The sequence below is a fragment of the Galendromus occidentalis genome, unplaced genomic scaffold (assembly GCF_000255335.2).
Source record: "Galendromus occidentalis unplaced genomic scaffold, Mocc_1.1 scf7180000077442, whole genome shotgun sequence".
Classification (NCBI taxonomy): domain Eukaryota; kingdom Metazoa; phylum Arthropoda; class Arachnida; order Mesostigmata; family Phytoseiidae; genus Galendromus; species Galendromus occidentalis.
This window is the reverse complement of record NW_003805430.1, coordinates 1,771,172-1,793,344: the sequence shown is the minus strand read 5'-3', so window position 1 is coordinate 1,793,344 and position 22,173 is coordinate 1,771,172. Positions and strand designations below refer to the sequence as shown.

The following is a 22,173-nucleotide window of genomic DNA, read 5'->3' as shown; positions in this document are numbered from 1 at the left end:
TTCCACCTTTTTCCACTCTCCCATAGGTTTGGGAACTAATTTGCTCTTTCTATGTGGAACGGAGATTAGAAATTGGATTACGAGGCATAATCGGCGCTCGACCCCCAATGCAGTATAAGAAGGGGTGTCACAAAGGGCGTTTCCGCCTGTCCATCCAAGTCCTCGCATCCTCAGTTTTCCAAAGCTCAGTGCTTCGTCGCTCCAACCAGGAACAAGAGAATAGTTTTCTATACTCCGATTGATTATAAATCCAGCGGGTAGTCTACAATTCTGTCCGCTTATAACCTCCATTGAGGAAGAAAAAATAATGGAACGAAGAGTGATCCATAATTCACTATCACCGAGGAGCTCGATGGACAGCGATGAATCTGGTCAGTCATATGGCTAACGAATTTTTCGGTTCGTGAGAGCTGGAGCAGTGATTCGTCATGAGTTTCTTCCCTCATAGACTGCACGAAACGTGTGGCCGCAACCTTTGTCGCAATGGCAGGCAGAGCGAGGAAGGTTGTGCGAGCAGAAGATTGACAGCTGAAACGAAAGTCGAGCCGAGACCGGTCACAGCTCCCGCACTCCCAGAGCCTCCGATATTCCCTTCGAATCACGAGGACATTTTGGCTCCCTTTCCCTCGGACGATTATGATACAGACGCGTTCTCGGATCCGTCAGCCGACACCTTCCTCCCCCCTTAAACTATCTTATCGAGCCGGTCAGCCATTTTCCTCATAGATGGAGTGTTTCCGCGGGAATTATTCTCAATGCAGTTGTGGTTCAATTTGTCGTGGCCTGTATCTACGTCGTCGTTCATATTCAAGCTGCCGGCGACGTTCAGTCAGACGTGTTACCGCCGTTGAAAAGTACGACCGACGCCCGAGCCGATCCTCGGTGGTCGTCATGCCGACTCATGGACCCTAAGCTGAAAAAGTTTCCCAGATCTACCGCTCGAAATTTGTCAACCTATCCCTACGGGGTCACGTGTACGAGTAATATATATCGGAGAAGATAGATGTGGGCATTCGATCGGCCTCGAGAGTCGAATCTTCCGTTCCTTCTTGTCCTCTTCACCTGGACTCTTGGAATGACGTTTCGATCTCTGAATAAACCTCGTCCCGAAACATTGGAAATATCCAACTCGATCTTTCCGATTCCACGGAGGATTCCATGTCGCCTTGAGAATATGTGAGGTCTCAAACCATCGATTCTCCAACCGAACCTACCAGGATGAGGCAGACTTTCTTTCAGATGGTTTCGGGGCTTCATAATTAGTCTCGCGACGCCCCACAACATAATATCTTTCAAACATACATAGTCAGACGAAGAGGCAGAATAAATCTATCGACGAACGGAGCTCTCTGACGCCCGATGGAGTCACGAAGTTACGGAACGAAGACGGGAGAGATCTCCTGAATTCGGATGATTCGGGTGATCCCCTGGAAAGGGAAAAGGACACTCTGGAATGGAAAAAAGGAGAACCTGGTCGGGGAAAACGATTTCTACAATGTTCATCAGGAGCGCAACGGCTCCATTCAGATCGGATTCCGCAAGTCACGCAAGCGCAAGATACTGAGATACTTTGCGAATTCCGAGAATTAATCAAAATACAGATCTCCGATGAATGTGTCAGCCATGAGGGGAGCCGCGTCTTCGACGGAATATATTGCCTCTTATAATCTAATTCCGACCGAGCCCTCTCCCTCGATTGGAATCGAATAAATTCAAGATCAGCACTAAGCTAGGAGTAGAGCGTGGGGTCGAGCGTCCTCCACTGAACTGAACGGAAGGATATCCTGAATGCTTGGACGAGTGCCAAAATTTCCAAGCCGAGACTTTCGCCGAGATACTTTTTCATCCTGCGAGAGTCCGAGAGCTCCGAGAACCCATAGTGTCTCATTGGGAGGTCCGAACGCAGTCCTTTGAAGATGAAATATGCGGACATTCAAATGCAAGGAAAAGCCGACCCTGAACTCGACGCGGGGCTTCCGAGATTCCGTGGCTGGCATGGAGATATGTAGCAGACAACCGCCTCAAAAGGCTTCTGAGTCTCGGCGAGAGGACCACGACGTTGTGCGCGTAGTCTTCGATGCTCCACAGATTCGTTCCTCTCTGAGGACGTATAGGAGCGGGATAATATTCCTCCCCGATTTCCCCCTGCTTTCCCAAGCTCTTTCCAGCCTCGCCACATCCAGCGGACGCCACTGTTCACATTCCACATCCAAAGGCCGTATGATCTGTGGAGCTTCGCTAAATTCTCGAGGCTCCATCAAGGGATGATGGATAGCTATACGTGCTCTTAGATGCTCACAGGGGTAGATCGATTTCCGGTCGTACCCGCCTGAGGGAGAACTCTCTATCAACTTGGATTCGTCGCCTGTCTGCGGTTTTCTCATTCAAATGACTTTCTTGACAAGGCTCCTATTAAAACAGGGGAATCGAGGTGTCACCCTCATGGGCGTTTTCACTGATTAGTACTAGGTGGTAGAAGGATCCATTTTGAGCGGGTTCGACTGTGTGTGATACTTTCAATGCATTCTGTGTTGGGAGTGAAGATACGGCATCCATAGTCCCAGAGGGGAGCCCAGAGGGCCCCCCGCTTCGTGTACCATGGACGGGGTGCCACACGCTCGACAGGGAATGATATTGTTCTGTCCACTCGTGATTGCTGGAGCGAACTCCAAGAGTTCCGAGAGTGATTCCAAGGAGTGGGTTGACGGAATGTGCAAGAAGCGCTTACGTGTAGAAGATCTCATCCATTCCGACAGACGTTCGTACTCCAAGGGGTTTCTTGGATGAAGGCAACGGCTTTCAAGTACCAGCTCACACTGCCGGAGCTCCCGGACTCTGCCTCAGTCGAGTCGGTGGCGAGGTGGTGCGGCCAGGGCTGCTCGATTACGGCGAGCGCATGACACAAATATGTGTGCGCTGGGACTGGCTTTCTGAGACTGGCTCTCTCGGTCGAGACGATCGGGCTCTTATCCTATAACAGATATCAATGGAACGGGTAGCCGATAGATTCGATCAGCTCGGAATACGCATCGATAGTCCGGATCGAAATGTGGCTTCTCCAGACATCGTCCGAACCCTGACTTCCTCACCGCGGCTAGTTTCGAATCCCGCTCCCGATGAAGCCGGGCCGATCATTCTCGGAGATCCCGTGCGATTAGATGCCCGGGCTGCTGTTCCGCTCAAGGCTGTCTCGAGCTTTGGTAAATTGATTTCGTCAGATCCTCTGTGGAAATTCGTCTCTTTCCCCGGCAGCCATTCTCATCCGACATCACCCAAGGACTCGCGGCTCGCTCTCCGATTCTCCGGCTTCTGAAATTCCCTTCCTCGTCAGTTTTCCGCAAATTTCTAAGCGGGAGCTTGTCCGTCAAAACAGTGCTCGATTTGAAGTCTCACGCTCGTATAAAACTCATACCTTCAACCTTCCAACCTAAGGTTCCTTCAACCTGACGTTGATCCGGGATCCCCAGGTCCAGGTCAGAACGGATTTCGATTCTGCCTCATAGAATAGGAGCATCTCGCATCCTATAACATCTGTCGGATATACGAAATCGGTGGAATGCTCTGACCATCTCAGCGATGTCTAGTCACTGGACGACTCCACGGAGAGAGCTCGTCTCCATGGCGATTCTACTCGAGAGCTTTTTGTACTTCCCGCCGGTAAGGAAAATTCATCCGAAGGAAGATACAACGATGAGATGCAATTCGCGGGGATTCACGCGCGCTTCTTCATCCTTCCAAGATGAGTACATTTCCTGTATTCGATAAATATAAGTGGTTATTCTCTTGCCCCGAAGCCTGTCGCAATGGAGGCGGTCCACGAAAGTCATGGATCCATTCGGGAGTTTCCACGGTGATCTTCCGATTGCGCAGCGTCCTCAAAGTCTTCAAAAGGAGCAGCGCTCCGAAATACGGAATATCTTGTCGAAAAGCGCTCCCTTCATCATGACTCATGACTTGCAGAACGTCTCCCTTCATTTCTGACTCCATTTCAGCTCACCCGCCCCTTTCGGTTGCGCCGTCCACATGACTCACTATCTCCGTTCACGCCTGGCAGAGGAGCCCCTCCGCCGTTGTGCAGGCTAGATAGGGGATCCGGATTTACGGTGAAAAATGAGGCCCTCGACGAGCTGAATTCTGACGCTGGCTAACAGGGGAAGAGCGAAAAAATCATATCTTCCACTCTGGGCCATCCACAAAGCTCCACGCTCGTTCATGGTACTGAGGGCAAGACTCCGATTCCCCACGAGATGCTGAACGCTGATAAAAGCTAGTTCGATGCGTTCATCAGACTAACATGAGATACTTGTCATGAGGGATCATTCTCAGCGTCCCCCCCCCCGGCTCGCCAATTTTTTGGGCTGGCGACATCTGTGGAGCCATCTACTTATTCCGAGGAGCTCCGTATTCCCGCACTGGTCTTCCGATTGGAGAGCTCCTTGATTCGCATCTGTAAGCCGCCTACTCCCTGCGGAAAACTCGGTTCCTCTTGCATAGATCTTGTTCACTGCTTGTTGGGATCTTGATATCGAGTTTTCGTTGTGAGCTATGCGCCCCCGATCTGAGCATCTGCCCCGTGAATATGTTGCGAGGAACACGAAGAGCGTCTCCGACTGACCAGAGATTTCCCGGGATCGAATAGGGACCTGCTGATCGGTTCCGCGGAATTCTTCGAGAATCGGTTCTGATTCAAGAAGCTTGCGCAGGACCCGTGTCAGTGAAGCTCAATACCAATCTCTGTCGTCGATGTTTCTGCTTCCGGGCGGATAATCCCGAATCGCTCCACGGTGAGAGCTCCCATCCGGTCGATAGCCCCGATCTGAATTCAGAGAATGGATATCTGGCGAACCATCCTCCGAAGCATCAGGTCATCGACGACGCGGCGCAGTCCTAAGCTAGCGACGGCGGAGCGCTCTCTACCAAAGACCTCCTATCTTATTAGTCCGCTGATAATATTTCCGGGGCGATCATTTCTCACGGGAGTCGGGGCCAGATTCCGTGGAGAGAAAACATTTCAAGACCTGTCCGGAAAGCTCCAGATGCGATAGCATCAAGTTCGGGCTATCCTGGACCACAGGGCAGGAGAGAGATTAGGGAATCGGTCTGGCGGCCCAGCTTTTTCCGGAACTCGGCGAGACCAGGGTCGGGTCGTTTCTCGGAGGGTTCTTTCCCAGCTCCAGGAAAATACCGCCGCGCATCGGTCCGTCACGCGCCAAAGCTTCTTGTTCAGGAATTCCGGGATTGGAGTGGACCTCCCGGGCGGCAGCCCCGTGGCGGTGGGGGGCACAGCGGTCGCAAAGCGGTCGATCTCAGACGCCGCTGCGGCGCCGCGCCGTCGAAATCGGAGGAGGTTAGCCTCGAGGCGGGATTTCCGCTACGCCTTCGCTGTTCTCGGCTTCGCTCTTGATCTCAGAGACCTCCGACTGGAAACCAATCAAGATGTCACCTAACTGGGAGAGCTCGACGCCTTACGTTACCTGTTTGACTCCCGGGTGAGAATAGAACAATATGTGCCTGAGAAGTCCGCAGAGCTCCCATGCTCCGCCTCTCACCTGTCAGATCGTTGGACGTTTGCCTTCCAGGCGGGAAACACTACGCTCGTCATGCTGACAAGTAGTGACTACTATATGAATTCCAATCTCAGAATCAATCGATGACCACGAATTCGATTACCGTGAATATTCTAATTGAAGGGCAGTTCCCAAAAGACGGGCAGTCTCTAATAAACGGGCAGGTTAGGGAGGACCGAAGAAATAGACAGGCAGTCTCTAATACACGGGCAGTCTCAAATGAACGGGCACCTTGGGGGGCAGGAATTCAGGTGCCCAAGTCGCGGAAAAAGTGAAACTTCTCTCGAAGCTTGCGCATATGAAGATCTAGCATGGTCAAGGCATTTACTTGACGGTTTGCGTATTGTTATGGCTACATGAGCAACCTGTTCCTATTCTCTTGTCGGGGGATACGCGAAATATACGGACAGTCTCCAATAGACGCGCAGTCCCTGATAGACGGGCAGGTTTCGGAGGGGTCGAAAAATAGACGGGCATGCCCTTCAATTAGAATATTTACGGTAATTAGTTTCGCTTGACTTCCGGAGAGAAAAACTAGCTGTTCCGGGAGCGGCACGTATCGGTCGGGCTGACATCTTGTCGTTCCTCGGTCGGTACAAGGTTCCAAGTTCCAGACAGGCTTCACTTTTTGTCGGGGATTTTTTGATATTGCGCTGCGAGATGTCCCATAGCAACAAGTTTACACCTCCGGTACGAGGAAATGCACTTCGATTCGTGTCGAGGCGAAGTTGGCACGCGTATACTCGTGGAATCGAATAAGTACGTGTCCTGCTGGAGATGATCGGAAATGGCAGAGTTTCGTTTCCATTACCGCGCGGAAACGAGCCACAATCTGCTTGGGCGTCTCTCGATCCGCGTATCGCTCCATGGAGAAAGGTCATCCCCATTTTCGCGGAGCTCATCGTTTGAGTCTGACTTCCTGCTTTTGTCGCTCCAACGACATCTGTACCACGTCTCGGATACAGAGTTGGGAACGTTCGGCGATCGAGGGCTTTTTTCCTGTTGGGATTCAGGCCGCGAATCTCTCCGAGTCACTCATGGATGGTCTATTCGTGAGAAGGGAGAGCGGGTGATTTCGGGGCATTCGCTAAAATTCAAGTTTTTTATTTCAGAGAGTCTCCCAGAACTCATCTTTCGACGGAACTCGCGAAGATCTCCAATGTCCGAGGAATGCCAAGTCTCCGATGATGATGCCGATGGACCGGTAGATTCTGGGAGAGGCGGCGGCATGCTCAAAAGTCCCCCGCAGGATATGTTGCGGCTTGCTACGCCCGTGGCGATGTGGATTGCCTCCGAACGCATCCCCTCCCCTTCATTTCCTCTGATTCGCCCATTTCAGGATGTAGGAAATCGATCCCGATGGATTTATATCTACACTCCACCTCAACTGTTCCGACGCACCCCTTGCCGTATTTCCAGCGCCCCTCGGCCTCCTTGTGGAGGACGTACATCTATCCCTGGACGGACCGCTTCCAGAATTTCATCCCGGGCATTGTTACACTCGGTCGGTAGGCCATGCTCGGATCGGAGGCTGCACAAATGCGAAAACAACGGTTCCTAAGAAATTGAGAATCGAGGTTGGGGGCATCCCGCATATTCTATCGAACCCCTTCGCCAATCTGCTCAAATGAGCGCCGGATCGTCATTCCGCACAGCGGCCTAACCGCACTAGGCTACCCCCCTCCTCTTACTTAGGTTCAGTCCGCCTCACGGTGACTCAGGTCTGCGTATGCTCGCTAGCGCTCGCATGTCTTAGCTTCCGCATATGCTCGCTACGCTCGCCCGGACACTTACCTAACCTGACCCAAACTGTGGCATTTGTTGAGAATATTCATACTCGAATGGCATCGCTACGAGTGTGCTCGCTTCGCTCGCCCGTCTTAGCTGTTCCTGCGCTCCGGCTATTTCGCGTCATTTTTTCCCGCGTCATTTTTTTCTCGCGTCATTTTGGGCCTGCGTCATTTTTTCCCGCGTCATTTTAGTCGCGTCATTTTGGTCGCGTCATTTTGGTCGCGTCATTTTGGTCGCGTCATTTTGGTCGCGTCATTTTTACCACCTCCCGGGTGAACGCCTCTGGAGATGTGAACTATGGAGATTCAACAGTCGTACACATGGGTGTCGGAATGATATGGATCATGTGCGTCAATGATTTACAGAGTCTCTCGGTATAGTTTCGTGGGATGTAGGCTAATTTCGACAGCTCAAAAGATAACTCCACGGTGACAATGATAGTCTCCTCTTGATTCACAGAATGACCCTCATGTGGGCTCTCAAGATCGGCATAGGACGCAGATTTTGAGCAGACCTAGTCTTGTTCATCGAGACATTTGGAGTTCGTTCCCAGTAAGAAGACCCAGCTTCGAGAAGACGCCACGATGACCTTCTGTCGAAGTTCCTTCACTCGATGCGGGACGAATCAATGTTTGATCTTTCCCGTGGCTCAACAAGTCGGTATCGCGTTGAACGCTTCGTACGCGTGAATTGCTGAACGTCGTTGTCTCCTCACTTTTATCGGCTTCGTTGTGCCTCGTTTTGCCCCCTAGAGGAGGCGATGCGGTTATCAGCGCTACAAGATCTCGTCGTATCATTCTAAAGCGTGGATTATCACAGAGAGTTTTCTCGTTCGATTATTTGAGCCGACGTCATTCGCCTTTGAGTCCGGGATTCGCGGGAAGATCTTCATTCTCAGAGGAACTTGCGCTCGGTTGATGCTCCGCGCGTGCCTCCCACCCCGGCAATGGAAGGAGAGGAACGGGGATTTCCTTGGCGTTGAAACCCGAGACGGACCTCTCTCGAGTAATCCGAGGTTATGAATAGAATTTAAGGTCTCAGAACCTCCTCGAGAGCCTTGGACATCATTCTCCGACTACCGCATCACGCGAGAAATCTGACGTTGCGCGCCGCATCATGTGTGTGACGCGTCGGATCCGTTCGATACCTCATTGAGATGAGTCATCTCTGCTAGGGAGCGCGGGGTAATGAGTAATGAGGACTCGCCTCGACAAAAACATCGATCGGCTCAATGATTTCCGTATGCGCCTGATGCAGGAGATTTACTAACTCCGGCTCATCTGCCTGCTCCGTCCGTGTCCATCGGGCCAAGAAACTGCTGTGACTCCCGAGATCTATGGCGATGCTGATCATAGAACGGGTGAGATATGAACTGTCGAAAGTGATTCACGAGGTCAGCATCGTTCAGCTTGTCTACCATCAAGCTCGAAGTCCAGATTTTGATTCAAAGGCATAATAACACTGTTGACAGTCCGCTGAATGATTTTTGAGCCCGGCTCCAGTCGAGCAGTAGCTGTTCTTCAGGGGCTCCCAGAAGCGGCGTTTCGCGGAGCCAGCAATCTCCCGCAAAGGGCGACGCGAAGCTCAGACAAAGCGGCGACCTCGGACTTCGTAACCTATTATCTCCGGTCCCCACACCAAGAGCCGCGGTTGGTAGCTGATAGATCATGACGAGTGTTTTTATGGGATTGAGCTCGCCTCTGTGGGCGGACAACGAAATTGAGATAGTTATCTTAACTTCGACACCTCTGCATTCCGCTGCTTCGGCTAAGACTTGCGAGCTGTAGGCTCGACAAGCTGGAGACACCCATCACAGTTTTCTAGAGGGAGAATTCTATCGTTTCGAATGCATTTATCATGCTCGGTGGCAAGCGGCGTGAGCGACGAGCGACAGAACATGAGATATTGGGGCGGAAAGTCTTCAAACGCAAAGCGCTCAAGCGAAAATTTCCGAAGAGCAACCGGTCGGGAATAAAATCTATTGCCGAAGGCCTGCCGGGGAGCACCGTGCCAGAAAGCAATTTGGAGGCCGGCTCGGACGGCTCAGCCCTGGACAATCAGATTCCTGAGCCTAGAGTGATGGACAGTGACATACTAGTAGATGGAAGCACATTCAAGAGGGAAACGACAGAACGTGAGGTGCTCAGGGGAAACTTGTTGAACACCGCAGCTCTCGACAGCATGATGTCAGAGCGCAAGCTGTTGGAGAGCGATTTGTCAGCGAGCCGAGGATTGGCGAGCAGAATCTTGCAGAGCGATGCGGGAGCCATCTCACCCTCTATTCGCATCGCAGCCTGCGCGACGTCGATATTGACAAAGGACAGCACCGAGTCTCTCCGAGGGTGTTACAATTTTTTCACGCATCCCACGATCATAAGCTTGAGCGTTGTTGTTTTCTTCGTGATCATGATACCCACGTCGTTCACAATCTACCTCGCCATGACAGAGAGTGAACGGAAAGCCATAGAAGGATCGGTGTACAGACCAAGACCGGGGGAGGATTTTCTCCCCGAGATCTATGATCCTGAGTCGGGCTTCCTAGGGAAGATGCAGAAATACATCGTGGTAGCCATCAAGATCGCCCTCTTCATCATCCTCAAACAAGGAACGCTCGAAGGAGGAGTCAAACAACGTTATTCCATGATCGATTCGGGGGAGAGAACGTCGAAAACGAACGGAACACGGTCCGGGAGCTGACGCGGAAAGAAATGGAGGAAGCAAGTTCTTCAGGAGGAGACACTTCTGGGCGCAGAACATCGAAAGACGGAATCGGTAATTTCGGATTTCGAATCCTCAGGGGTAGAGGGTAGATCACGATAGTCGCCTGGGAACAAAGATGGTTTTTTAGCCGTGGTATGAGTAAGACCTCCGGAACCCCCTTTGATAAGATAAGATTGATCATCCACAAGAAAGTGTGGATTTTCGAGAGTCCCAACATTCCGAGTGATATTCCAGTCGTGAAGCTTGATTATATCCTCATCATCATAAACTCTTTTTATTTACACAAAAATGGGGGGTGTATAGCATTTGATATAGGCATGGAGGGGCCTAGAGGTTTCTGAGGTGTCTGGAGACCCTCCAAGCGAAAAAGTTGTTGACTGTGTTGTTTGGAGCGATTTTCTTCGAGGAGTAGGTGACTCCCGACCGCCTCGGGTTGAGGTCAATCCTGAAAAAGGTGTCGACACTTTCAGTCTTGATAAGTTTGAAGAAGAAGCGCATATCGGCCTCGCGATGGAGTGTGGCGATTGCCTTGGGGGCGATCTGCATTGGTTCGACACCACAGCGAGTAGCCACTCTCCTAACGAAGCGTCTCTGCACCGACTCGAGGAGTTCAATGTCGACTAGAGATACGGAGACCAGACTGGGGAACAGTAGAGTAGCCATGAGACAACAAATGCGCGGTAGAGCTCCATGTGGAACTCGGGTCGCCTTGAGATGAATGCTCGGAGGAGGAGGTTGCAGACCGAACTGGTGGACCTCACCAACTCACGATCAGCGACGTGGAGTCGAAATGAGAGAGAGGGATCGACAATGACTCCCAAGTCTTTGACGGATTCCGCCTCTCTGAGAATGTTACCGTTGAGTGTGTTGATGAAGGGATGTGGTCTGGTCTTCAGGACCAGGCGTTTGGGCTCAGACAGGGTCAAGCAGTCCACGATCGCCCACCTGGCGCCCGTCGGCGCAAAGATGCTCGAGGCTTTCTTAGCCAGGTCAGCCGATGCTTTTCCATATAAATGGTGGCAGCAGAGGGTCACTCTTCCGTGACGAAGAAAGCTGCTCGTCCTTGTTCCACGTCGACCTCAGCCGGTTCCAACGAAAAAAGACGGAGAGCAAGGGCCATGGACAGATAACCATACTTGTAAGAATATTCACCGGTCTATTCACATGAGACCTTCACATGCATCGAACCTTCCCGTCCCCCCCGAGAACTCGATTCGGGAAACTCCCGTCTGCGAAACGAAAAGGTGGTTCCTCGAAGTGCTTGGTATTCAGGCAAAGATTGTTCTTTGTCGGATCCTGCAACGAATATTTCAATAAAGCATCATTGCTGCGGTATCAAAGTTCCACGCCCTTGACGGAACTAGCTCGGGTTTGTCTCCATCTGTGCTACTCGTGAAAGATGAGCGGAATGTGTCATATCATTCTATAGCGGGCGACTTCCAGTGTTTCTCGGAGAAGATCTTCCTGTTGATCACACCCATGTGAAGGAGAGACTGCCCAACAACGATAACGGCAAGTCTGATCAATAGATACCTCGGCCTCGTCGGGATGAGATAAGAGGCACAGATACTCGGCACAGAATTTCCGAGGTCGATCTCGGCATCCATCAGGGACAGAGCGGTGGCGTGGAGGAGCCGGCTGACAGTGACATTACGGGATCGTACGAGCTCCGGGGGAGGTTTCGTCCCGGAAACACGCGGATGTCAGCTCATAGATCCCGCTCGATCCCCTCGAGAAGCCCATGAACAAGAATGAGTTCCGAGAAGTCGACCCGCCCTCGTCCCATGAAAATCGCACAATCAAGTCTATCGGGGAGCGGGAACCCGATATCTCAGGGCCTCGGAGTCTAATGGCGCTCCGAGCAAGTCGAGTAAGGTTCGTTCACCTCGATGTCCTGATCGAGCTCGAGCTATGCATGTCCTTCAAAACCTAGTCTGCTCATGTATCATGGATATCCTGGAAGGAGTTTCAGATACAGGCTTCCCGACCCGCGTTGCGGGAAATCTAGCAATCAACCGGTTTCCAGCGTAGCAAATCTGCATGCCCACCTCGCGAGGAGCTCCGCCGAGATGCTACACATGTATGTCTTTTTCGCTCGGGGTCGTCAGGCGGCAGGTTACCGCTATAGATTCTTCTTCCGATTTATCTTTGAAGCGCGCAGCTTCCGAACTGCCCTCTTCAGAGGATTCATTCACACGGGTTCTGTAGACTGATGTCATCCTCTGCGGAGTTCCTCACCCAATCTGAATCTAGGCCGGAAGGTGGGCCACTAGTCTCAAACTGACGTGTGTAATCCTCACAAATTACGATCGCAGCGATCCTACAATGACTCATTAGGGCATCTTGCGCTGGAAGCGATCGGAAATATCTCCGCCATTTTCCATTTTTCCAGGAAGCACATCCCCGCGGATGACGCCAGCATCAGAGGGTTTACTTATATCCCTGGGAATGGGAGACTCACCGCGCCGCGGCCTCGCGGAAACATTCCAAGATCCTCCACAGTGTCGACTCTCGAAGAACGACAGTTTGGAGGGAAATGCTTCTGTCCAACCGACAATCGATTGTAGGCCTCGGAACGGCGTTCTGTGGATCAAATGATGTCGATGCTCCATTATAAGCGGAAAACATCTCCCGAACTCGGACATCTTACTCCGATTCGGCTATGCGTTGACGGAAGAGTTCCAAAGTGAGGCGTTTCTGGAGAAAGAATCCTGAGCTTCCGGCTCATGTCGAACCTGACTCTCAGGCTACGGCGCCCAGCGCGCGATCGTCTCACGTTCCCATTTCCGCTGTCCGAGCTGCGTCGCGCCTCTGTCAAGGGACAGTATTAGGTCAACGAGATACTTCTCTTTGTGACTTTCCCGACTGTTGCGCAATGTCTTGAGATAATCCTGGAATCTGGAATCATTGACTCGAAATCGCGTCCGACAGGCGGATTCTGGGAATCGGGATTTCCAAGGCGCTCCTCCTCTCTCCGCAATAACAACGAAACCTTCCAGCTGGCGGAGAGAGGGGAACACGCAAGAGTCCACGCGATGGAGGCGCTCCTAGCTTTCGACTTCCCCTTATAATGCAATCGGACTGCTGAGCGGTGAACGGAGAGATGGCTAAGCGGAGACGAGCAGAGCGGGAAGCTTGGCAGCGCAAAATATTGAAGCCTTCCAAATTGGAGCGCAGCAAGATCGAGCGTAGAATATTGCTGCGTCGGAGACTGAAGCGTAGACTACTCGAGGGTGACGTTTACGGGAGCCAATACCTAGACGAAGCTGCCCAGAGAAGCGGGAGGGACAGTACCGGCCGGCTGCTCCGATCGTTACGAGCCGCGGCTCATCCCATCTCGTTCGCTCCGCAGCAAAGCAGCGAGAAGCAACGAGGCTGTTTCGAGGTATTGACCAGTCCTACTGTCATGTCTCTGAGCGTAGTCGTATTCATTTTCATAATGATCCCAACAGCAATGACCCTTCATGGACTACTCAGGGGAGAGTCCTTGGATGATGATGATCATGGTGATGATCACGGTGAGTGTTGTATTCCTCCACGTTCCGTATTATTCCTTCATGAAACTGTATCCAACTCTGGAGTCTGCACGAGCTCTAAAGCTAGAGCTCTCAGCGATATCGATGACCGAGAACGCTAATCTGATAGCTCTCTCTCCTCTGGCTGACGAAGATTTTCCGAAATATGGGCCAGGAGAGAAAGAAGAGGTCAAACACGAAGACAAGAGAAACAAGGTCGACACCATCCACTCAATCCTGGATTTTGCTGAGACGATTAAAAGTGCTACGGATGTATTCAAGGGTGCAAAGAAAGCTGTCAAAAGTGCTTTCAAGTCGATAAAAGGCTTCTTCGGCTGATGCATAGCTTCGAGCTCAAGATAAGCAAGGGAGGGAAAAGCGAGACGTTTGTACCGGATTCGATGCGAAGAACTTATGAGGAGCCGCAAAGTATCATGAAATGACCTCAGACAAGCATGGTGATATCGACTGGGGACATCAATCGACTAGCGAGGCTGCCGGCGTCATGGTGCCCAAACTACATTGAACACAACCTCATCTATGTCGATGAGCTTGTCTCGCTCTGCGCTGTGTGCTCGTGCGCTGCAGAGCTGCTGATTACTGAGCCCTCAATGTGTGCACTACAAGAAACAAGGTTTTCGAGAAGCTAGACGTCTTTCTGGGACGCCGATAATTCTTATAGCGATGAGGAAATCTTCCCGATGGGCCGCCCAAACCTGAACCGTACTACGCCGCCCGAGAGAGCTGCTCAGTTGCCCTCCGACACTCAGCAAAGATCATCAGCGTCATCGATCCCATAATATTTTGACATCTTATGTTCTGCTCTGGTTCGACTTTCTCCCGCGTACTCTTCCTTCTATTCCATTTGACGCACAGTAATCGGTCTCCAAATCAATCTCGCAGGCCGGCCGAAAATACGGCTCACAAGCCTGTGAATCTTATTTCAGGGCCTCATATTGATACGGAGATTAGGGCATTCGATACTCTCAAATCTCAGAGTGCTCGGCTAGCTTCAACAGCGGTTTATTAGAATCAGAGAGCTCAGAGGAATCCTTCAGAGTCTTCGAGGCGGGACCATAAACTAGCGCTCGATATGGACGGACCGAGCACTTCGAGCAGGTGAGAGGATATTCGTCTCGTGATGACCGCTCAGTTTGGATCGGACCTGTCGTGGGATGAAGAAACCGGCGCTGCCAGTGAATCTCTGGTCCGATCCGGGATCAACTAATCTGATCCGTCTCCTGGACTCTCCGGCAAGAATTCAGTTCCCCGACGCGGAGGGAGCGGGGTCCGAGTAACGGAGGGTAGACGAGCGACTGTCGACTCACGTATCCATGGAGATTCCATATATTCCGATTTCCGATCATCTGAGCCGCAGAGTCCAAGATTACAGTCGTCAATAGAAGCCTGGGATAATGGAAGATGCAATTATCGTCAGCTCTTCCACAGTTGTTCCGACTCAAAAATATAAGATCATGATTGATCGCATGTCGATCAAGCGTTCTACACGACTCGGAAATATGAGTTAACGATGATATCATAGAACAAAATTCATTGGAATCTTCATTAAGGTAGCAGCTCCGATGATGTGTCCGGTTCTGATCTTGAACTCAGCGGTAAACGAGCCAATGGGCGCATCTTTCTCCGCCCGAGTCTGTGACTTGATAGATCGAGCTGTGGATAAGGAGAGACGCTTTTCTTCCCAGGGAAGAGCTGAGAAGCCTACTGGCCCCGTTGTACAATGCTCCATGGCCCTTGGAGGAAACGAAATCGCAAAGAGCAAGAGAACTATTTGCACAGTTCTTCGATAAAGCCTTGGACGACATATTGAAGGTTCGTAGGCTTCCTAGAACGAACAATCTCAATTATCTTCGGAAACTCCGAACAATCTACCACGGCTCCTAAGATCATGGCAGACCAGTCTTGACCAGACTTGTCTTGCAGGATCGAGAGGACAACAACTATCAACTGGAGGATTCTCTGATGAAACAAGGTATCGACGATTTCCGACATAGATGGGAACGCTCCTCATAATCACCTTAGCACGCATCCATCCCCAAATCGCCCAGCAGAGAAGAGGACGCATTATTGACGAAGATTGCTATCTATTTCCAGTTGCTCTCCAAATGGAAAAAGTCCTGTCTACGCTGAAACTCTCATCGGATATCGACGAAAAAACGGCCCAGAGCGACGGATCCGGAGTCTCAGAGGGGCATGAATGAGATCGGATTCAACCACGGGAGCTGTTCTCCACGCTGTGCGTCGAGCAGTGAGCGCACAAAAATTCCCGGGAAACTTCGAGAGAGACTTGAATGCTAGACAGGCCCGCTGATCGGAACAGCCGAGCACGAGCGTTACCGCAACTATCATAAGACATCGCTCGGATCCTACTGGGACGTAACGTATTTTAACCTGTGAAAAAATACGCCTTCCCCGGGCAAACGTCCTTACAATAAACACTCTACGATCGGCACTCAGTTCGCCGCAGGAATGAAATACCTTTCGTGCATGGGAGCCTTTTCCCTCAGAAGAATCCATTGCAAGGTTGTCTCCAGAGAGTATCGAGAGGTCGATGCTCCTCCAAGCAGGATATGCGATCCGGCCATGACACCGAGGAGATGGTCGAATCATTCCGAGCGTTCTCCACTCCCGAGGGCTCATGTTGGGAGATTCTGAGACGAGTCCCGAGTCCCGATATACAGGGCCGCCGTTATTCTGTTTTTTTTCTTCCTGATGAGCAACAACGATTCTCGGATTTCGACTATTCCTCGTGGAATCTCAATGAGCTGACCGGTCATGAGTTTCATTTATTATGATGTGCCGAATCAGTATGTCGTTTGTGGACCAGACTTCGAGCCGGATACTCGGGGTCTGGCCCCGGCCATGAATATGTACCCCGAATATCCTTACCCCAATGTTGCAGTCGCAAGTTATCCTTCTCTGTCAGCGCCATCATCCTTCCCCGTGCCTGCCCGCAACGTGTACCAACCCATGCCCGGCGCCGGGCCCGTAGCCGCAGATCAGTATGCATTCTCCTTCGAGCCGCAGGGAGAGCACCAAACACCCTATTGGCAATACGCCTATAACCCCAATCCGCCTCATCAGCCGTTCACGATTTCTATATCTCGTCTACAAGGACAGCGAACTCAGTCCCCATGGGTACAGCCCCGGGGCCCTGGGGCTGTGCAAGCCCCTCAACACCCTGTGGCGAGCAGACAAGGCGAGGCCGATTCAATATCTCCTCGGCCGCCTAATGGGTCGCATCAAGGAACTTCTTTTCCCGCGGAAAACCCGCCCCTTTCCCCCGCCTTGACATCGGGATCGCTTCCGCAAGGTGGTCCTAAGACACAGTTTTCCAGGCTTGGGACTTCGAGGCGGATGTCGGCGCGGGTATTTCCTGCGCTTTTTCGACCGCAATCCGGCGGTCCGCCGGCTCAATACCCCTCAAAGTCGACGGCGGCGCACTCGCGGCCTCCGGCTATGTCTAAGCGACCTCTGGTCCCCGCTTCGGTTCTGTTCCGAGTTATGCCAGGATCCATGCCTGAGGCGGGAGCGCCGAATGCCCCTGTTTTCGAACCTCAAGAGATTCGACCGGAAGCTCCGTGGCAGGATGCGTTCCTGCTCGAAGAGCAGCCGCAGCCTCGGAACGCTGAAGCTCACGACACCGTGAATTCGCCCCCCTTTGAGGGAATCGCACCGTATAAATTCCCCGCGACGGGATTCGATCGGAGAGAAGCAGCTCCGATGGACACACCGATGGCCCGATTGTCAAGAGCTGTTCAAAAGCCACAACCTGGAACCTGGCGGCCTGAAATCACCCTTCAACCCGAGCCCTTCTCCCAAATATCGCCGTGTCCTGGAGCTCCAGGAACCGATCGGACGAAGCGAGAAACTCTACCTCATATCCCCTCCACACCGGAGACGACCATCCCGGAACTCGGGCCGGAGGCATCCCAGACTCCCTCAGCAGGAGCTCAAGAGCCCCTCGAGTTGCAAGCACCCCCGCCTGCACTATATATAGCACCCGTCAGCAAACCATATGCCGAATTTTTTCCGCCCAACGATGCAGTGATGCAACACGCTGAACCTGGTGCGCAAGAATCATGCCAAGAAACGCTGCCGGGAATCGCGCGACCAGTAGACGGAGTTCCTCCTGAAACAGGTCGCGCCCAGGCCTCCGAGGGTCAGCCTCCTCCAAATGGTGGAGAGTTCCGAGAAATACAGCCAGGGTCTTCCATATCGTCGCACGGTGTCTCTCCTGATGCCTCCTCGACTCACGTTGTACTACCGCAAAGTGAAGTTCAGATTGTTTATCCTGAACCAATCGGATCGGGACCGTACCAAGAGATACAGCTCGAGATCCCTCAGCCAGAACAGAATCTTCCATCTGCCAACTGTCGCGCGACGGAGGCATTTCCGGGAAGTCAAATACGTATAGAATTTCCCCAGTCTCCCGTCGCAGAAGCTTACAACGAGGTACAGCTCGGAATTCCCCTCCCGATACAGGGCTCCCCTCCTGTTGCCTATCCAGTGCAGGGAGATCCCCCGCTGGGCGAGGAACACATGGTATTTCCTCAGCCGTCTACCACGGACGCCTTCCAGAATATACAGCTCGAAGTGCCTCAACCAGCACAGAATCTTCCTCTCGACGCCCATCCAATATTTGGGGAAACTCCACAACGTCCATCGGAGGCGTGCCTCCAGGCTCCTCTGGCAGAGACGGATACGGAGAGGCGGGTCGAATTCACTCAACCTGTACAGGACTTCCCTCCCGTCGACTACCGGACCCGAGAGCCGCCAACGCATGGTGAGCTACAAAACCTGTTTCTCCAGCCTGTCGAGGGAGGCCCTAACCGGAAACCACAGCTTGACCTCGCTCAAACGGTGGAGGATGTCCCTCCTGTCGCCTATTCCACACTAGGAGAAAACCCGCAGAATTCTGGAACGGATCAAGCGATGCTGCCCGTGATCCCCCAGCCAGTAGAGGACGCTCCTCCTGACGACTACTATGCAACAGCGGTGCTTCCGCAGGTTGAAGTTGTGGGGGCGTGTGCTCCGATTCCCGCCGAAGAACCCTACCAAGCGATGCAGCTCGGAATCCCCACGGCGGTCCAGGACGTCGCACCCGTCGACGATGACACACAACGGGCGCTACCGCAGGGTGAAGCACAGACGGAATATCGCGAGCCTCCAATATCAGGAGCTCACCGTGCGGTCCCACAACCGGTCCAGGACGCTCCCTTTGTCGCCTATCCGGTACAAGAAGGGACGTCGCCCGGTGAAATACAAATAGCATATCCTCAACCCGATGTTTCAGACGTCGATCGAGGTAGACCGAATCGTCTGTCTGTCGAAGACCCCGCCCCTATATTCTTCCCCAGATTGCCCACCCATCATCAGGCTTGGACACCCGAACCATCGCCTTGGTATGACACGCCAGGCGAAAATCGGCCTGTCTTGCAACAATCGGCTCTGCCCGTTCAGCAACCTCTCCCTATCACGTATTCAGAGATACCTCAAATTGAGCCCGAGATACCCCCGCCCTGGCCTCGCGCCCTCGAAGCAGCGAAATCCGAAGAGTTGCCGATTTTCCCCGAACCAACAACACCTCAGGAGGATCCTCAAACACTTGACAAGGGCATCGAGCAGCTCGGAGAAGCGGAGGATCTTCCGGCTGAAGGAGCTCCTCCTCCTCCCCCTCCTCCCCAAGGACCGGAGGAGAGACTTTCACCAGTCGCAACGGAATATCAAGCGGGAACAGAGCCCCCTCCGGAGACAGCGACGCCAGCAGGGATGCCGATTCCGACGTCGACTCTAGCAGGAGCGATTTCACAAGGACCGCGTCAGATCTTCTTACCCCCTGGAATTCCCGTACGGTCACCTCCGCAGGCGGAACAGAAACTCCGACTCAGTGCCATCGCATCACCTTTCCCGATTCCTGCCTCAGCTGGAGTGCGTTTACGTTCGGGGTTTTCCGCCACGGCAACGTCTACAACCGACGATAATGCGTCCATCGCGGAATTCGTCGCTCTCCCCGCAGGGCAGATCTCTCCCATGAAGGGCCTGAAGGTTCTCGTTCCTGCAGCGCTTCTGGCTGCTAGAACAGGCACACGAGCCGAATCCGGGGCAAAATCAGTGTCCGCACTCAAGCCGGAAGAGAAATTCTATTATCCTCTACGAATTCTCGTCCGCGCCGAGATTTCTGCCACGAAGCCGCCATTTTCGCCTCCGTGTAAGAAGAGAAATTTCACAGCGGCTGCCTCACCCTCGCGAGTGGGGCCACGACAAATACTGGTGCCTCCCGGGCTCCCTATCAGAAATCTTCCGCCGATGAACCCCGATGAGAATTCCGGACGAATCTCTGAGCCATTCGCAGAGTTACTGGCTCGATACCGACAGTCACATTTTTCCATCGAAGAGATGCTTGCCGCGAAGGCCGCCAAAAACGATCGGGACGCTTTGCCCCGTACAGGCGCAGCAAAGCATATCAGAGGTTCCCTATCCATCGAATAGTAAAATGTTGAGATGCGAGGTTCTGAGCCTGCACTTGAGCCACCACATCCTCGGGGCTCGAGACCGTCACCCCTAGCCAGCAGGTCACGCTATTCGAGACGGAATACTGGATTCGATCCATTCAAGGGGCAACATTTTGACATCCCGGAGCTGATTTCCCGCGATCCAATTCAGAATCTACTCCGGCAACGTTGTGATTATTGCTGAACTTCAATTAAACGTACCTACTGACTTGCGGGATCGACAGTTCATCAAGTGAATTTTCCTAACGCGTGTCAGGATGTGGTGCGAGCTCATTTGATTCGATAAGTGACGCCCCGGAAGCCGAACCCCGCTCTAGTTTCCCCTTTTTGAGAGCGAATGTCTGATTCCTCGGCGAGAAACTGTATCCTAGCTTGTCCGAAGATTCGGTTCCCATCGACGGAATGGCTTGCACAATTGAATCCCGGTGACTGCGGCGCGGCGTCTATACAGATCCACTCCGATTCCATCAAATCATGTACTCTCTCACCTCTCTCACCGGAGGAGCGATCCAGCCAAAGGAAGGGCTCACCGTAGGAAAGCTTCAAAGCGGGACGAACCTTCGGAGCAGAAGGATATCCTCCGCATTGCTGAAGAACTCGGGGAGCTTTGGGCAATAAATAGGGCATCGGGCGTTCCTCCGTTCCAATTGTACAGAATGGCAGCAAAATAACGAAGCGTTGTACAGAGAGAAAAAAAGAGTTTATTGGAGGGGCTGCTTGGGCTTATATAAGATATTCTGAGCATGCGCAATGGTTCACGTATCACACAGTACCAAAGAGGGAAATCTCAACACTCCCACTCGTGAACATGCCTTCACCTAAGTCCCACAAGTTTTCTTTGCTCCGTGAACTTGGGAGAGGTCAGCACCTTCGTCAGAAAGTCTGCCAACTGGAGCCTTGAGCAAACAATGAGCAATCTTGATCTCGCCCGTTCGTACATTTCTCTGACGTAATGAAATTTGTATGTCGATGTGCTTACTCCTTTCATGGTGAACTGGGTTCGTGACCAGTAGCTGAGCCGCGGCGTTATCCATATGCAATACGGTAGACTCAGTTTGACAGAAACTCAGATCCTTGAGTAGACCGCGGAGCCACACGATCTCCCTCGAGCACGCATGGGCGGCGACATACTCCGAGTAAGTCGTGGAGTCTGTGACAATGGTCTGCTTCCGAGACTTCCAAGAGACTAGACCACCGTTCATCAAGACAACAGAAACCACTAATAGATTTTCGCGATTCCATGTCAGAGGCCAACTGGCGTCGCTATAGGCAACCAAGGTATTCATCATCTCAGCCGGCGAATAAGTTATCCCAAGACTCTGAGTATTCTTCAAATACCTCAATACTCTTTTTGCACAGAGCCAGTGGTCTTTCGATGGGTTCTCTAGAAATTGAGACAACTGATTCACAGTGAAAGTAATATCCGCTCGCGTTCCCACGGACGCATACATGAGACAACCCACAAGCTGACGATAAGGGACGTCATGAGGGCTCAATGGATTTCCATCACCATCGAGATTCTTCCGGAAACTCTCATCCGCTCGATGGGGTGAATCAGCACCATTACACTCCGACATGTTGAATTTTTCCAGCATCTTCCTGATGTAACCTCCTTGATGAATCTTCAAGGTTCGCTTCGACCTGTCACGAACGATTTCTAGACCGACATAACACCTTATTTCATGTGAGGTGAGCTTGAAGAAATCCTTGAGAGATGACAGGAAGTCATTGATGACTTTGATTGACCGACCAATACACAATCCGTCGTCCACATAGAGAGCAAAATACATATTGTCACTCTCTCGCACGAAAACACAAGGGTCGTGAGGGCATCGACGAAACTTCAGCTTATGTAGGACCGAGCTTATCTTCTTGTGCCATTGAAGTGGAGCCTGGCGCAACCCATAGAGAGATCTCTGTAGTTTACACACTCTTCCGCTTCCGTCTTGGTAACCCTCTGGCTGAACCATAAAGATCTCTTCATCGAGGTCTCCATACAGGAACGCAGTGGTGACGTCACACTGCATGATCTCGAGATCATTA

At 52.2% G+C, this 22,173-nt stretch overlaps 2 protein-coding genes across 2 annotated transcripts; both read left to right on the top strand.

The window, feature by feature from the left end:
- The first annotated feature begins 14,403 nt into the window (after positions 1-14,403).
- On the top strand, positions 14,404-16,102 carry LOC100905532 (uncharacterized). Its single transcript, XM_003743304.1, has 4 exons — positions 14,404-14,713; positions 15,301-15,427; positions 15,539-15,587; positions 15,710-16,102. The coding sequence occupies exons 1-4, from the start codon at positions 14,688-14,690 to the stop codon at positions 15,814-15,816; spliced, it is 309 nt and encodes a 102-aa protein (XP_003743352.1). The 5' UTR covers positions 14,404-14,687; the 3' UTR covers positions 15,817-16,102.
- Positions 16,103-17,074: 972 nt separating this feature from the next.
- On the top strand, positions 17,075-20,107 carry LOC108864262 (extensin-like). Its single transcript, XM_018639533.1, has one exon. The coding sequence runs from the start codon at positions 17,075-17,077 to the stop codon at positions 20,105-20,107; it is 3,033 nt and encodes a 1,010-aa protein (XP_018495049.1).
- The last annotated feature ends 2,066 nt before the right edge of the window (positions 20,108-22,173 follow it).

Bases quoted from the DNA above. Each gene is read 5' to 3' on its own strand.
- LOC108864262 (XM_018639533.1), top strand. From the start codon at position 17,075: ATGTCTAAGCGACCTCTGGTCCCCGCTTCGGTTCTGTTCCGAGTTATG.
- LOC100905532 (XM_003743304.1), top strand. From the start codon at position 14,688: ATGGACGGACCGAGCACTTCGAGCAG. The intron at 14,714-15,300 runs GTGAGAGGATAT...TTTTCTTCCCAG, and splicing joins GGACCGAGCACTTCGAGCAG to GGAAGAGCTGAGAAGCCTAC. The intron at 15,588-15,709 runs GTATCGACGATT...ATCTATTTCCAG, and splicing joins GGATTCTCTGATGAAACAAG to TTGCTCTCCAAATGGAAAAA.